General features: G+C 47.1%; 2 protein-coding genes and 1 long non-coding RNA gene across 3 annotated transcripts; 2 read left to right on the forward strand and 1 right to left on the reverse strand.

Moving 5' to 3' along the window:
* Nucleotides 1-289: 289 nt before the first annotated feature.
* LOC119284830 (eukaryotic translation initiation factor 3 subunit A-like) lies at nucleotides 290-3,107 on the reverse strand. Its single transcript, XM_037563999.1, has 4 exons — nucleotides 2,938-3,107; nucleotides 2,472-2,760; nucleotides 1,336-1,387; nucleotides 290-1,242 (listed from the first exon to the last, which is right to left on the reverse strand). The coding sequence occupies exons 1-4, from the start codon at nucleotides 3,054-3,056 to the stop codon at nucleotides 632-634; spliced, it is 1,071 nt and encodes a 356-aa protein (XP_037419896.1). The 5' UTR covers nucleotides 3,057-3,107; the 3' UTR covers nucleotides 290-631.
* A 178-nt stretch (nucleotides 3,108-3,285) lies between these two features.
* On the forward strand, nucleotides 3,286-6,360 carry LOC119288632. The gene is made up of 3 exons (XR_005141233.1): nucleotides 3,286-3,416; nucleotides 5,490-5,804; nucleotides 6,024-6,360. It is a non-coding gene; the product is annotated as an uncharacterized LOC119288632 (long non-coding RNA).
* A 2,076-nt stretch (nucleotides 6,361-8,436) lies between these two features.
* On the forward strand, nucleotides 8,437-9,627 carry LOC119288633 (putative cyclin-dependent kinase F-2). The gene has a single exon (XM_037568213.1). The coding sequence runs from the start codon at nucleotides 8,437-8,439 to the stop codon at nucleotides 9,625-9,627; it is 1,191 nt and encodes a 396-aa protein (XP_037424110.1).
* Nucleotides 9,628-15,422: the final 5,795 nt, after the last annotated feature.

Here is a 15,422-nt window from a genome sequence, read left to right on the forward strand (position 1 = left end):
GCTATAACTTGGTGTGTTGCCCTCTCAGTTTGAGGCGCAAGGGCACACCCCAAAAGAGAACTGAGTATACTAGGTGATCATCAAACCAAGCTAAACTGGCAGAGTGTACTAGGTAATTTTGCCTTCTAGTCAGGGCAGTTTTTTCATCAAACAAAACAGGCTATTTTGCGACAGATCATCAAACCAAGCTAAACTGGCAGTGGTAGAGTATATTAGGTGATCATCCACCAGCAGTAGGGATGTGCTGGACAAATAGAATAATACTTCCAAGATAATGGACAGACACAAATTCAATAGTAACATGTTAAAGAGCATACTTGTTCAGTGGATCTGACACAGACTGATAATGTTTGTTACAAACACTTTCACACCAAAGGGAAGAAGAGAACATTTTCAATCCAAATCAAGAGTTCATGAGTTCAAAGGGGGGAAGAAAATATCATGTAAATGAAAATTCACAGATAAGACACCAAATTCCAGCAGAGCGCCATATAGTTAGATTCAATAACAACTAGACCAAGTACATAACCATCGAGCCATCCCAAACAGCTCCAGAGTCCAGACAACAATGAGGAAAGATAACTATCATTTACCCATCGCAAATAACTCCAGGCAACAACAAAAATGGTAACTACAGCGCCAACAGTGCTTCGACTTTTGCAATCTGCTCTTCTTCAGTCATCGGAGCTGGGGTACTGTTCGTCTCATCATAAAGGTCATGCTTCCATTTTTCTGTCTGATGATCACCGGCCTCCTCGTGCATGTTGCTTCTTCCACCATACTGGTAGTCAAACCTGTCTCTGCCCCTTCCCCCTCTGCCAGCAAAACGCCCTCTTGGATCATAGCCATTTCTCTGACCAACACTCCGGTAATCAGAATATCCCCTCCTGGTATCTCGATCATCAGGCCTTATGAATTCCCGTGAATGGTAGTTTATCCTTTCTTCTCCCATTCCAGAGGTCCACCCAGGTTGATCAGGTATACGTGATCTTGAATTCGGTTCTGTAACAGCATGAGCTGATTCTTGCCCCTCCAGTGGCATTCTCATCTCCTTAAACCCTGGCCTCCTTTTGGCAACCGGAGCGTCTTCCTGCAACTTGAAAAACCCATCGTGCTTCCATGTAGAATCAACATCACTCTGTTGGTGAGCCTGCCCAACCTTTTCCTGAAAACCATGTCCCTCAGACTTGTGTCTATCTCTATCATTGAGATGCTCATTTTGATCCCTTTGTCTTCCATAATCTTTAAAATGAAAAACAAAAAATACCCTAAGCAAAGGGATAGAAAGATAAAGTAGTGCAGAAAGTAAGAACTAGTAAGGCAGCTCCCCACTACCTTGGCGACCATAGTGTCGACCACCTTGCCTAGCACGTTCACGCTCATCATGCTGTACATACAAGTACAAGTAGCCTAATGTTGTTAATAAAGTGGACATTTGAAGGTATGTGTCACAAGAGAACTACCACTAAATCACCAGAAATATAGCACTTATGCATGATGACCTGACAAGAGAGATATTCTTTAGCAACAACCCAACATTCTGACCACAACTAGTTCCGTAACAGTACAAGCAATTAACATGAACATGAATAACAATGTAAAAGAAAACACATAGTCTTTGCTCAGCATCCATGTGTTGTACAAGGTAGATCACCTAAGTATATGTGTTTTAATACAACTGGACTCTTACAAAAATGAATAAGCATAATTTGATTTAAATAAATAAACGTTATGGGAGAGCATATGGACTCTAGAACTTCTTTGTAAACTACAATATAGGCTCAACCAAATTGAATCAGAAAGCCACTAAAATGAGTAGAATAGTACTCCCTCCGTCTCTAAATATACAGGTGCCATGGGATCCATGATCAACCTTCAAAAGTTTGACCATCAGTATATGTGAATACATACATGAAAATTTTAGCACTGGCTTTCTCTTGCAAAATACTAACACAAACTATTACCTATATTATAATATAACAGAACACATAGTATAGATCTTGCATTGTGGTCTTGTGGACCGCAGAAAACAAAATTACGACTTACATCTGCAGATGGAGGAAGTGCATAATAAGGAGGTACAAATTATATTACTATATAATTCTATACACTTGACTTCTAGAGAGGAAACTATACCATTGGAATAAATCATCACTACATACTGAAATAGCTGAAAGTTTGCAACCCAACATGTAAGGAAGTAACATATATATATATATATATCAAGGTGTAATTTAAGACAATTAGCCTTCTTGCTAGTTTATACTCCTAATTCCTAGATAGCATTAAAGATAGACATTTCATAACGGAACCTACACAAGAATTGACAGTTACTGCTCCAGCACACGTAAACATTCATGCCGCGATCCTCTACTAGCTATTAAGCTAACAGCTATCAAACCACTGAGAGCAAAGAACATAACCCACTGACAACAATCCCTTTTCTGCACACGTGTATAGAAGACAAGAACCTGAAAGAACGAAGATCTAGGCCGCCATGCCTCCCTCGTCTCGGAGAACCGCTTGGTTCCCCTGGGAGACCTCTCGTGCCTCGCCGGAGGGTCCTCCTTCGCGTCGCCCGGCGGCGGCTTCCCCTCCCGGCGGCCCGGATCAGGACCATCGCTCCGCGCCTTAACGTCTTGCAGGTGCCTGTTCCTCCCCTCATCACGGTCGCCCGCATCATCGGCGCCCTCCTCGGCCCGACGCCTGTGCTGGCTCCTGTCGGACTCATGCCTCATGTCGTCTCTCCGCCTCCTCGGGCTACCAAAAACGAGTTCCGGAATGGGGTCAGCACGGGCGCGGATCGCATTGCCGCGCGAACACGATGCGCCGATCGGGAATCGCAAGCGCAAGGAACTGGTTACTAATCTGAAAAATTCTAGCGAGACGGATCGGGGGAGACGACGGGGGTTGCGGTGGGTTGGTCTGGGCGCTTACCTGGGGTCGTCCCGGCGCGACCTGGACGAGGAGTGCGGGCGCCTCCCGTGCGAGTCGCGGCCCTCCCGCCGGGACGCCTCGCGCGGCTCCCTCGCCGTCGCCGTCTCCGTCGTCGTCATCCTCTTCTTCTCTATCGGTTCTTCTTTCCCCACCACTTCGCTTCCCCCGGCCTGGAGCGCGAGCTAGGGTTTCTACCCCGAGCCGGAAGGGTGCGGTGCGGTGCGGACCCGAGCCCGACCGGACCGGGGCAGACCAGACCGTACGAGACCGCGCGCCGCGAGCCGGTCTGGCGGGCCTGCTTTAAGATTCGTGCTTGGCTGGCCGTCGCACGAGACTGGAGAGAGCGAAGCGAGTGTCTCCCGAAGCATCATCCTTCCTGGCGAAGCAAGCGACGCCTGCCGCGCCTTCGCCTTCTGCCGCCGCAGCGACTGGGCCGACGATCTCCGCGCGCCTCGCCCTCTCGCCGGCGACATGACTCGGTATGATCTCCCTCCGACCTGCATTGTGTTTCGGGGCCGTTGGACGAGGGGTCCGACGGTTGAGTTCGGCGGCGGCGGGGAACCGACCTAGGGCTTTCCGGGGACCGCGGGCGAGGCTGCCGACGCGGCGGCGGGTGATGGGGAAGTCGGAGAGAGGGGGAGAGGGAGGCGAGAGGGGGACATGGGTGAGGAGGAGATACGTGATTTTGCTGCTTGGCGCTCCCGCCGTTGCTGCACCTTCACGCATCCTAAGCGAGAAAGGGTGATTGCGTAGGTTGTTCCTTCCGTTTTTTTTTTTTTTTGCAATTCTGATACACTCCGTCCAGATTATGCCAAGTTCATGTTGCTCAATCATCTATGATGGTCCGTATCAGTGCTTGATAGGCCTGTCTTTCCTAGCTGGTTAGATATGGCTGTGGTCGGTCAGGGATTTTTTTTTCATGCAGCATGTGTTTATCCGAATTGTGCACATGAAGTGACGAACATTGCATGGGACAAGGAATGGAGAAGCACATCATTCGGGAAGTGTGCCAACCCTTGTGGTTGTTAGATCCACTAGACTCGTTATCCATGTATGCTAGTTCAGTTTTTATCAATTCTAGTAGAGAAAAGTATACTTTTCGTCCCTCAACTCTTCGCAAAGTTTAGTTTTCGTCCTTCAACTCTAAAACCGGATAAAGTGCACCCCGAACTCTCAAAACCGGTCACTTTTCGTCCCTGCTGCTGAGTCAACCCAGTTTTGACCGCGCGTAAACAGTACACCCGATGAACAGTAAATTCGAAAAAAATAGCAAAAAAATTCAAAAAAATCTGAAATTTTATGGCATCGAAAATACTCAGGTGCGCCACGTGCGTGCAAATTTTCATCATGTTTGGAAGTTCGAGAAGCACGCAGCAAAAAAACAAAAGTAAATGTACACTAAAGTGAACAGTAAAATAAAAAAAATAGCAAAAAAATTCTGAAATTTTTTGGCATCGACGACGCTCAGGTGGGCAAGGTGCATGCAAAATTTTGTGGTAAAATGACATCGGGGTGCACTCTGTCCGGTTTCGAGAGTTCGGGGTGCACTCTGTCCGGTTTTAGAGTTGAGGGACGAAAACTAAACTTTGCGAAGAGTTGAGGGACGAAAAGTATACTTTTCTCATTCTAGTATTACAAGTCTTTGGATGGGTCGTCTGTAAATTGTCAAATAGGCTTGTTCAATTCCGTGCTAATTCGAGTAGACCCCAATTGGTTTATAGTAGAACCCAGGGGAATCCGAACCGGTGTTTGGTTTACAAAACCCAGGTGTCTCCCTTGTATCTCGAGGTTGATTATTTCTTCAGTAGATAGAAAATAGAAAATGCCATGGGGTTGATTGGTGACTTTGAGATATGGTGCTAGAGAAACTATCTAGAGTTGGAACTGCTGCAGAATGATTCAAGAGTACTGTTCTCTGGTCCATTGATTGGTGATTCTTCCTTGCTTTTCTCTCTGGACAGATTGTTTAGGGAAGTTCCTTGTTTATAACAGTTCTGTGTTTAACATTGCCAGACTCAGAGTTCAGAAATCCTTATAACAGTTCTGTGTTTTTACACTACTGTTTATCTATGTTCCTCTGCGATGCAACTCGAGTACAGCTTACCTTGTTAATACTTCTGGTCAGACCTTGCGATCTGCAAGCACTATGCTGTATTCAGATTTGTGGTGTTATGCTGCTGTTTCCAGAAGTATATAAGTTGATGCTGCTTCTTAGTACTCCACTATGTCGTCAGTTATCCACATGGACAATGTACACAAGAATTAACTCAATTTTCAATAATTAATGCCACAGCTGTTTCCTCAATTCTGTAGTTTTAACCGAGTTTAAAAAAGGGTTGGGTACATTAAATACTGCTGGTTAGACGTGGAATTCGTGTGTACTTCATATTGGTGTTACATTACTGTTTATCTAATCAGATCCCGAAGCACATAGTTGTTGTAGCTTAGTATTGTGTCATCAAATATGCATTTTCTTTACGTTTGTCTCTGAAGCATCAGTTCTTTAGGTCTGCAGTTGTCTTCTGCTGAGACATTTCTATGTGACATTGCAGCTCCTTTCCCAACATGTACCGGCTCCGAGCCAGGGACAAGATTAAGATGGCAATCAAGCGTGGGTTCAGCGATGAGGATGAGGAGGAAGTGACACAGATGTCAGGCCCAGTGGACTTAAAGGAGGCCACCCACGCAGACAAGATCACAAAGGAAGCTTGGGCTAAGGTTATCGTGCACAGGAAAGCGTCTGCCCTGACAGGTGCCCCGCGGATCGCGACAGGCCCCACCCCTGCCCTGGAGAACGCCACAGGCCCGACCCCTACCTCGGAGACTGCCCCGACCCTCGCCCTGGCCCGAGCCATCCACTAAATCTGGTATAAAAATAACTTCTGTTTCTTTCTAAATACATGTAGGTACATTCTAAATGATCTAACATGAATAAAGGATGGGGTTTCTCTCTCTTAACTATAATTTGTTTGTGTATGGTGGTTTGGATGTTATCTGGTTTCAAAACTTTCGATGTCTTTTTAGTATATCTAATTTTCATTTTAAAAGGTTTACATGATGTCTGATCTCTTTTGCATTCTCCGCAGGCGAAAGGACTGCTGTACAAATGGGCAATTGGCACAAGGCAAAGATTTCAGGAGAATGTTTGCATCAACAGGTTTTTTTTTCAGTTCCTCTTGTTTTCAGTTCCCTTCCTAATGGTGATCAGTCACAAACCTTAAAATGTAGCTGAGTTTGTGCCTTGAAACTGGCTGAAGGGTACCGGTAAATGGTAAGGGGAGAAGCTTTCCCGTGGTATGCGAACCAAGTCTTGTGGTTACGATGGATGCTTTACCTTGTTCTGCAATGCGGAAGCATGTATGTGTTCACTCTGAGGTGTTTGTCTTTGTCGTGGTGGTGGCATATGATTTCGTGTTCATGTGAGATGATCGTATGTTCGTCTGGTGTCTATGAAAATCCTGCATGTTCGGTCGTTTGTCTGCCGCTCTTGTGATGTCATCACCTTATTCTTTTAACCTTTCGTCCGTGTTAACAAGCTTCGTTCATCTTAGAAATGTTCTTTTTCCGCGGAAACAGGTTGCAAGATGCATGATCATTGATCAGCCAGAACAAAAACAGCAGCCTCCTAATCTTTTAATCTCTTGAACGAACGCATGAACAGGCCGTTTGTGGATCATCAGAAAGGAAAACAGGCCGTTCGCCGCTAGATATATGATACGCAAGCGCAAGAGACCATAAACAACAGCTCCTAGTGCCACCATTCCCTATAGTAGTACTAAAACGCAAGCATGATTTCACAGTTCACATTAGTGTCTAGCAACGTCACCGCAGCAGCACAGCTACTGAATTTACTCCCTTTCAAGTTTCAATTCCTATATGGATTTCTTCCACCTCGCATAAATGAAGTTTCAGTCCCTGACCTGTTGACAGTGAGGCTAGATCATTCCTTGAAGAGAAGAAATCTTTACAAACTCAATTAAAAAATAACTTGGAACGAGCTCAAGCCAGAATGAAAAGGTATGCAGATAAACAGAGAGAACGGCTGACATGAACTATGAAGTGAGACATCTGGTTTACTTAAAAATTGCAACCATGGCAGCTTTTGGCATCCGTATAGGACTCAAACTGGCTACTAAATTCTATGGACCATTTCTAGTTCCGAAGAAAATTGGCGCAGGAGCATAGAAACTGCAGCTTCTGGGCATCGCACAAATACATGGCGTTTTTCACATCAGTCAATTCAAGAAGCACATGAGTCCATTAGTTGTTCCTGCTCCACATGGCAAAGCAAGGTCGCTCCTGTCCTGGTACTTGACACTCGAGCAGTACCTTGTCCTTCTAATTGGTAACGCAGTGGCTGGTGCAATGGTTAAAAAAAAAGCCGCCTCCTCCCTAGCTTTTTCCATAAGCCGTCTCCCTCATTCATTGGGGCTTCTGAACTAGTTATGGGATTATTAATCTAGAAGCCTCAACAAATTTTGGGAGCGGCTTATTTTTTAAGCTGGAGAGAGGCAGCTTGCCGCCTAAAAGAACTGGCCCAAACATGTCATGAAAACAAGCAATTGTGGTTCACATTTCCAGAATGCTTCAATCAGACAATCCAATCTTGGTTCCCTCAAAATGATCCTAGTGGGCAAGGGTCATCTTCAGGAACGGGCAATTGTCAGGACCTGAACTATCTGAACCTGAACATTTCCCAAGAACTCCATAGCGGCCGACACTGGCCAATCCCGAGATCCATTTTGTGAACCTGAACCTGAACATTTCTCAAGAATTGTCAGGATCACTGCTATACTTTGTAGTACTATTAAACTATGAATCAGGGTGAGTGGGGAACGCCCGAGGTTTGTTGATCCATTTCGTGTGCTACCGATCATAGTCCTGTCAGCCGGCCTCGCGCCTGAGCTCCCTAGTGGCGTCGGCGGGGTCCTCGGTGCAGCGGAGGAACTCCATCGCGACGATCATGCCGGAGCCGCCCTTGCCGATGCCGTGCCAGTGGCGCGGTGGCACACCTTGATGACGATGCCGGAGCCGCCCTTGCCGATGCCGTGCGTCTCCGCGTAGTCCTCGGTGCCGCTGCTCCATCCGGATGCGCCTCCTCTTGCGGCAGCCGGTCGTTTCTGGTCCTTGGCTGCTCGTAGCGTGGCCGGTGTCGTCGTGTCGAGGACTGCAGCAGGTCTCTTGCAGTTGCAGACGGCCATGGCGCTCGGCTCGAGCTTTCCGTGCGGATCGTCGCGTCAGCATATATTGAAACCGAATCGGAAACGAAGAACCTGAAGTCGAGTCGGAAATGAACGAACCAAAACGCAGGCAGCAAGGCAAAGAAGCTGTCAGCCACCGTAACTCGGACTGAAACTGAACTGAATTCCATGGCGACTCGGTGAGGCAACCTGTCGAAACAAATTGCCAACGCAGAGCATGGATCCATACGGAAGTTCCTCCCTCCCCCTTCTCCATCATCCATCTCGCCGCCCTCTCCAGCAACCAAGGAAGTTCGCCATGGCTGCCCGCAAGCGACCTGCTGCCGTCCTCGACGCCGGCCACGGCCACGCCACGGCTCAACATCAACAATCGCCGACGTGCTGCAAGAGGAGCCGCGCCTCCATCGGGAGCACCGACGACTACGAGAAGGTGGCCCGCCTAGGCAAAGGCGGCTTCGGCGTCGTCCACAGGATGCGCCACCGCGTCACCAAAAAGAACGTGGCCGTCAAGTTCCTCTCCTCCCCCGACGTCGAAGATCTTGAGCGGGAGGCGCGGTTCCTCGAGGCCTGCGACGGAAACCCTTACGTCGTCGGCTTCGAGGGCCTGCTGTGCGACCCGGCCACCGGCGACACCGCCGGCCTCGTCATGGAGTACGTCGAGGCGTCGAGCCTCCACTCTTTATTGTGGGACAGGCGCAGCGACCCGCCGCTCCCGGAATCCACGGTGCGCGACTTCATGTGGAAGCTCCTGACCGGTGCGGAAAAGATGCACGGGCACGACCGCCACATCGTTCACCGTGACATCAAGCCAGCCAATATCCTCGTCGGGAGAAACGGGGAGCTCGTCAAGATTTGCGACCTTGGGCTGGCCATGTCCATGTCCGGCTGGCCGCCGTACAACCGGGCCGGCACGACGTCCTACATGGCGCCCGAGATGATCCTTGGCAAGAAGGACTACGACGCGCAAGTGGACACGTGGTCCATCGGCTGCGTCTTTGCCGAACTGCTCACCGGCAAGACGATGTTCAAGGGCTACCTCGAAGATGACGACGAAGACAAGACGAAGAATGACATAAGGCAGCTGTGGAGCATCTTCTGTGTGCTCGGGATGCCGGACGAGAGGACGTGGCCAGGGTTCACCTCGCTGCCGCTCACCGCCGAGGCGCTGAGACGGCTGCCGGCGGGGTGCAAGTACAGCCGGCTGCGGTATTCTTTCCCTGAAGACAAGCTATCCGAGGAAGGATTTCAGGTGTTGCAAGGGCTCCTCACATGCAACCCCGAGAAGCGGCTGACGGCAGCCGCCGCGCTGAAGCACCCATGGTTCGATGCTCCTCGTTCCGCCGCTGCCGCCGCCGCCGCTGCGAAGGTCGACGCTCTGTCGTTTCCGAAAAAGAAGACACCAAGGATCAAGTTCATCCCGCCGGCCATGCCCCAGAAGAATCTACTCAAAATCCCACTGGCCGTGTGGAACGCAGCGCAACGAGTGTAATAAAACTCTCTACTAGATGTGACTGTGCTTTGATAAGCCATCTATGTAAATGCTTGCATAAGCTTCAAAAAAAATGTAAATGCTTGCATAAACTCTCTTGATGTATTGTAACTGTGTGCTTGGATGAGCCATCTATGAGCCATCAAGTAGAACTTGATCGCCGGATCGGCCATTAGTGTTGGCCTGCTTTTCTGAATTTTATGTGTCATTGTGTACATGTTCAGAGAATCAGAGATGTGTAATTGCGAGGTTGTGTTCAGAGATCCATTTGAGTGCTGGCATGTTTGTTACAGATGCTCAGTTGTTATTGAGTTATACTGTACAATTTGTGCTGTTTTTCCAAAATCATGAACTGATGATAAATATGCAGTACAAATGTTCTAAGCAACAGAAATCTATAGAGTGATGGATGAGTTGGTACTAGTTAAACAAATTTTCCACCATCTTTTCCATATGCAGGTTTCTTACTGTGAAATACTCTCTCCATTCCATAATGTAGTGCTTCCTCTATCCACGTGCTTCAACTTTGACCGTAAATTTAACTACCAAGACCGATTGCGGCGGAAGCAAAAATTATATCACTGAATTCGTATTCGAAAGAAGTTTTTAATTATATAATTTTTTCTTCCGCCGTAGTTGGTCTCGTTGGTTAATTTATGGTCAAAGTTGGATCTCAGGAAGCGCGGGCGCACTATATTTTGGAATGGAGGGAGTAGATAGGAAAATCAAGTACCTGCTCTCTCCGTAAGAGCATCTCCAACAGGCGCCGGTTGTGCCGCGCGCAAAAAACAAATATGCCGCGCGCGCATCGCCTGGTTTGACGCGCCACGCAGCGCTGGCTCCAGCAACCGCGCTAAAATGCAGCGCGCGCGCGCCGCTCCAGCAGAGCGCAAAAATGCAACGCGCGCGACTCGCACAAACAACATATGCATTCGAAAATAGAAGCAAAAAGATCAAAACAAACAAAAATAAATAGTTTAATTTCGTTTATTACAACTCAAACAAACAGTTTACCGTTCAATACAACAAATAGTGCAATTAAACACAACAAATAGTTCAACAATACAATAACAAACGCACAAATCATGATGCTCTTTGTCGTCCATTTCATGCCCACCACTCCTCAATGAGATCCTTCTGAAGATCATTATGCGCTGCGGGACATCGAATGGCATGATAGGAGGCAACAAAATGGACCACCCTTTCAGCCCTCCGTCGCACTCGCACGGGATATCCCTATAACGCCCTCGATGCAGCTATATCTCACACGTGTCGAAGCACGACTTAGAGGCATAACCGCATTGAAAGCAATATCGCAAGTGAGGTAATCTCCACACAACCCATGTAATACATAAGGGAAAGAGATACATAGTTGGCTTACAATCGCCACTTCACACAATACATGAATAAATCATTACAACATCCAAATACAATCAAGGTCCGACTACGAAACCAAAATAAAAGAAGAACCCCCAAATGCGGCAAGGTCCCCGATCGACCCCAACTGGGCTCCACTACTGATCAACTAGAACGAAACAACACAAAGGGCAAGATCTTCATCGAGCTCCTCCTTGAGCTTGGTTGCGTCATCTGCACGGTTCAACGGCACCTGCAAGCTGGTTTTGGAAGTATCTGTGAGTCACGGGGACTCAGCAATCTCACACCCTCGCGATCAAGACTATTTAAGCTTATGGGTAAGGTAAAAGGTATGAGGTGGAGCTGCAGCAAGCGACTAGCATATATGGTGGCTAACATACGCAAATGAGAGCGAGAAGAGAAGGCAAAGCATGGTCGATAAAAGTATGATCAAGAACTGATCCTAGAACAACCTACGTCAAGCATAACTCCAATACCGTGTTCACTTCCCGGACTCCGCCGGAAAGAGACCATCACGGTTACACACGCGGTTGATGTATTTTAATTAAGATCAACTTCAGGTTTTCTACAACCGGACGTTAACAAATTCCCATCTGCCCATAACTGTGGGCACGGCTTTCGAAAGTTCAAATCCCTGCAGGGGTGTCCCAACTTAGCCCATCACAAGCTCTCACGGTCAACGAAGGATATTCCTTCTAGCGGGAAGACCCAATCAGGCTCGGAATCCCGGTTACAAGACATCCTCGACAATGGTAAAACAAGTCCAGCAAGACCGCCCGATGCGCCGACATCCTGATGGGAGCTGCACATATCTCGTTCTCAGGGCAACACCGGATGAACACTACGTACAGCTAAAACCAGCCCTCAAGTTTCCCCGAGGTGGCGCCGCAAGTGGCTCTAGTTTGGACCAACACTTAGACAAGCACTGGCCCGGGGGGTTAAAATAAAGATGACCCTCGGGATGCGCGACTCTCAAGGGAAAAGGCTAGGTGGCGAATGGTAAAACCAAGGTTGGGCCTTGCTGGAGGAGTTTTATTCAAGGTGAACTGTCAAGGGGTTCCCATTATAACCCAACCGCGTAAGGAACGCAAAATCCGGAAACATAACACCGATATGACGGAAACTAGGGCGACAAGAGTGGAACAAAACACCAGGCATAAGGCCGAGCCTTCCACCCTTTACCAAGTATATAGATGCATTAATTAAATAAGAGATATTGTGATATCCCAACAAAATATCCATGTTCCAACATGGAACAAGCTCCAATCTTCACCTGCAACTAACAACGCTATAAGAGGGGCTGAGCAAAGCGGTAACATAGCCAAACAACGGTTTGCTAGGACAAGGTGGGTTAGAGGCTTGGCTCAACAATATGGGAGGCATGATAAGCAAGTGGTAGGTATCGCAGCATAGGCATAGCAAAAGAGCGAGCAACTAGCAAGCAAAGATAGCAGTGATTTCGAGGGTATGGTCATCTTGCCTGAGATCCCGCAAGGAAGAAGAACGAGTCCATGAAGAAGACAAACGAACTCCGAATGCGATGAAATTTGACAGGCGGTCTATCTACACTATAATAAGTCCGCACGCCAACTCTCATCCCATTCCGAGAACATTATCCAACCACTTATAAAATAATATTTCGGACGTGCCGCGGGCGCTTGCGAGTGTGGTTGGACTCAGAATGGACAACGGAAAGAACGAGGAGGCCGGGGCGGATGCAAGTTTTAAAACATGATGATGCAATGCACATGATGACATGATAAGATGCAACACGCAAGCAAATGACATGGCAACAATAGCGAATAACAGGAAGACACCTGGCACAACGGTCTCGGGGTGTTACAACACTCCACCACTACGAGAGGATCTCGTCCCGAGATCTAGAATGGCACCGGAGGGACAAAACGGAAGAGGAAGATAAGCGGTAAAACTTTGCTTCTTTGACAAACGAGTGAAACCAAAGAACCTTGAGAGGTTGAGCAAATTGAAAAGAAGAAAACAACGGAGATGAACCAAGTTGAAAACACTTCGGTTAAATGGACAATCATGTAAAGAACATGATCTTTGACAAACGAGATGATGGGTTGAGAAGATCAATATCACAATGCCTCCGATACGAAAGAATAGAATATAGATAATTGAAATAGGAGAAATGAGGAGAAAATGCCAACTTCTGCCAAAAGAGCTTGAGAAGGCATCCTTAGGAGAAGGGTCAAACGGAATTGTTGGAACATCAACAACGGAAGGACAAGCTTGAAGTGGGCTTATAGAAGGCATATCAACATTATGAGGTGACAACTTGCCACTCACGGAAAAGATTGGATTTATATGAACAAGAAGACGAGAAACTTATTCACCGGAAGGATAAAAGAAGAACTTGGGTCATTTATGAGCACCATAAACAGCAACAATCCTTAGGGAAGGCTTTAGGTGAACTGTCACCCAAGATAACTCCAAAGAAGAGATTGATGGATTTAAAATACCTCATTCTTAACAACATCTGAATCATGAAACATGAACTCAAATTATCAAGAATGGCATAATACCACCTTCAATGATACAGAAGAAAGAATTGCACTCCGGATTGCAAGATGAAGAATGCTTGAACTTCTCTGAAAAGAATCTTGATGAACACTTTGAGAAGGAATTAAATTCTGGATGAACCATCATGTAGAACCTTGATGAAGAACTCCGGTAACAAAAGAATGATCAAACGAAAGGAAGGAGAAGTTGAAAACACAAGGTGAATCCTTGCAATGATTAGATGGATCCTCGCGATGGAATAATTGAGAGAACTTGGAACTCTGGGAAAAGAATTGTAAGGTCATATTTATCCCTAAGTGTTTTGGTGATTGATGACAATGCATTTGTGGACTAATCGTGTGCCATGAGCTTTCCAGACTCTTCTCTGCTAGGCACAAGATGATTGGGTGCCCCTCAAAGACTGACGAAGACGGCGTCTTTTCTACGTTTCTTTTTGGTGTATTTGAGTCGTAGGAAAGCCGTACTATTAAGAGGGGGTCCGCGTTGGAAAGGTTTGGGTGGAATCATCACGTACACGTCTCCTTTTATCCCCTCCTTCTTCCTTGGAGCTTCCTCCGTTTTCCTGCCATAGTTGACTGACTGCTTGTGTGGTTGCGGTAGTACCGCTCCAGGATTAACGGTAGTACCGTGGGCATCCACGGTAGTACCGCGCAGTGGCACGGTAGTACCGCTGGTGCTCACGGTAGTACCGCTCCCCCGGAGCCTTACTACCGCTGCCCCACCCGGCTGAAGGAAATATGCCCTAGAGGCAATAATAAAGTTATTATTTATTTCCTTATATCATGATAAAAGTTTATTATTCATGCTAGAATTGTATTAACCGGAAACATAATACATGTGTGAATACATAGACAAACAGAGTGTCACTAGTATGCCTCTACTTGACTAGCTCGTTAATCAAAGATGGTTATGTTTCCTAACCATGGACAAAGAGTTGTTATTTGATTAACGGGATCACATCATTAGTTGAATGATCTGATTGACATGACCCATTCCATTAGCTTAGCACCCGATCGTTTAGTATGTTGCTATTGCTTTCTTCATGACTTATACATGTTCCTATGACTATTATGCAACTCCCGTTTGCCAGAGGAACACTTTGTGTGCTACCAAACGTCACAACGTAATTGGGTGATTATAAAGGAGCTCTACAGGTGTCTCCAAAGGTACATGTTGGGTTGGCGTATTTCGAGATTAGGATTTGTCACTCCGATTGTCGGAGAGGTATCTCTGGGCCCTCTCGGTAATGCACATCACTTAAGCCTTGCAAGCATTGCAACTAATGAGTTAGTTGCAGGATGATGTATTACAGAACGAGTAAAGAGACTTGCCAGTAACGAGATTGAACTAGGTATAGGATACCGACGATCGAATCTCGGGCAATTAACATACCAATGACAAAGGGAACAACATATGTTGTTATGCGGTCTGACCGATAAAAGATCTTCATAGAATATGTAGGAGCCAATATGAGCATCCAGGTTCCGCTATTGGTTATTGACCGGAGACGTGTCTCGGTCATGTCTACATTGTTATCGAACCCGTAGGGTCCGCACGCTTAAGGTTACGATGACAGTTATATTATGAGTTTATGCATTTTGATGTACCGAAGGTTGTTCGGAGTCCCGGATGTGACCACGGACATGACGAGGAGTCTCGAAATGGTCGAGACATAAAGATTGATATATTGGAAGCCTATGTTTGGATATCGGAAGTGTTCCAGTACCGGGAGGTTACCGGAACCCCCCGGGAGGTATATGGGCCTTAGTGGGCCTTAGTGGAAGAGAGGAGAGGTGGCCAGAGATGGGCCGCACACCCCTCCCCCTGGTCCGGATAGGACAAGGAGAGGGGGCCAGCCCCCCTTCCTCCTCTCT

This window comes from Triticum dicoccoides, chromosome 4A (genome assembly GCF_002162155.2).
Source record: "Triticum dicoccoides isolate Atlit2015 ecotype Zavitan chromosome 4A, WEW_v2.0, whole genome shotgun sequence".
Lineage (NCBI taxonomy): Eukaryota > Viridiplantae > Streptophyta > Magnoliopsida > Poales > Poaceae > Triticum > Triticum dicoccoides.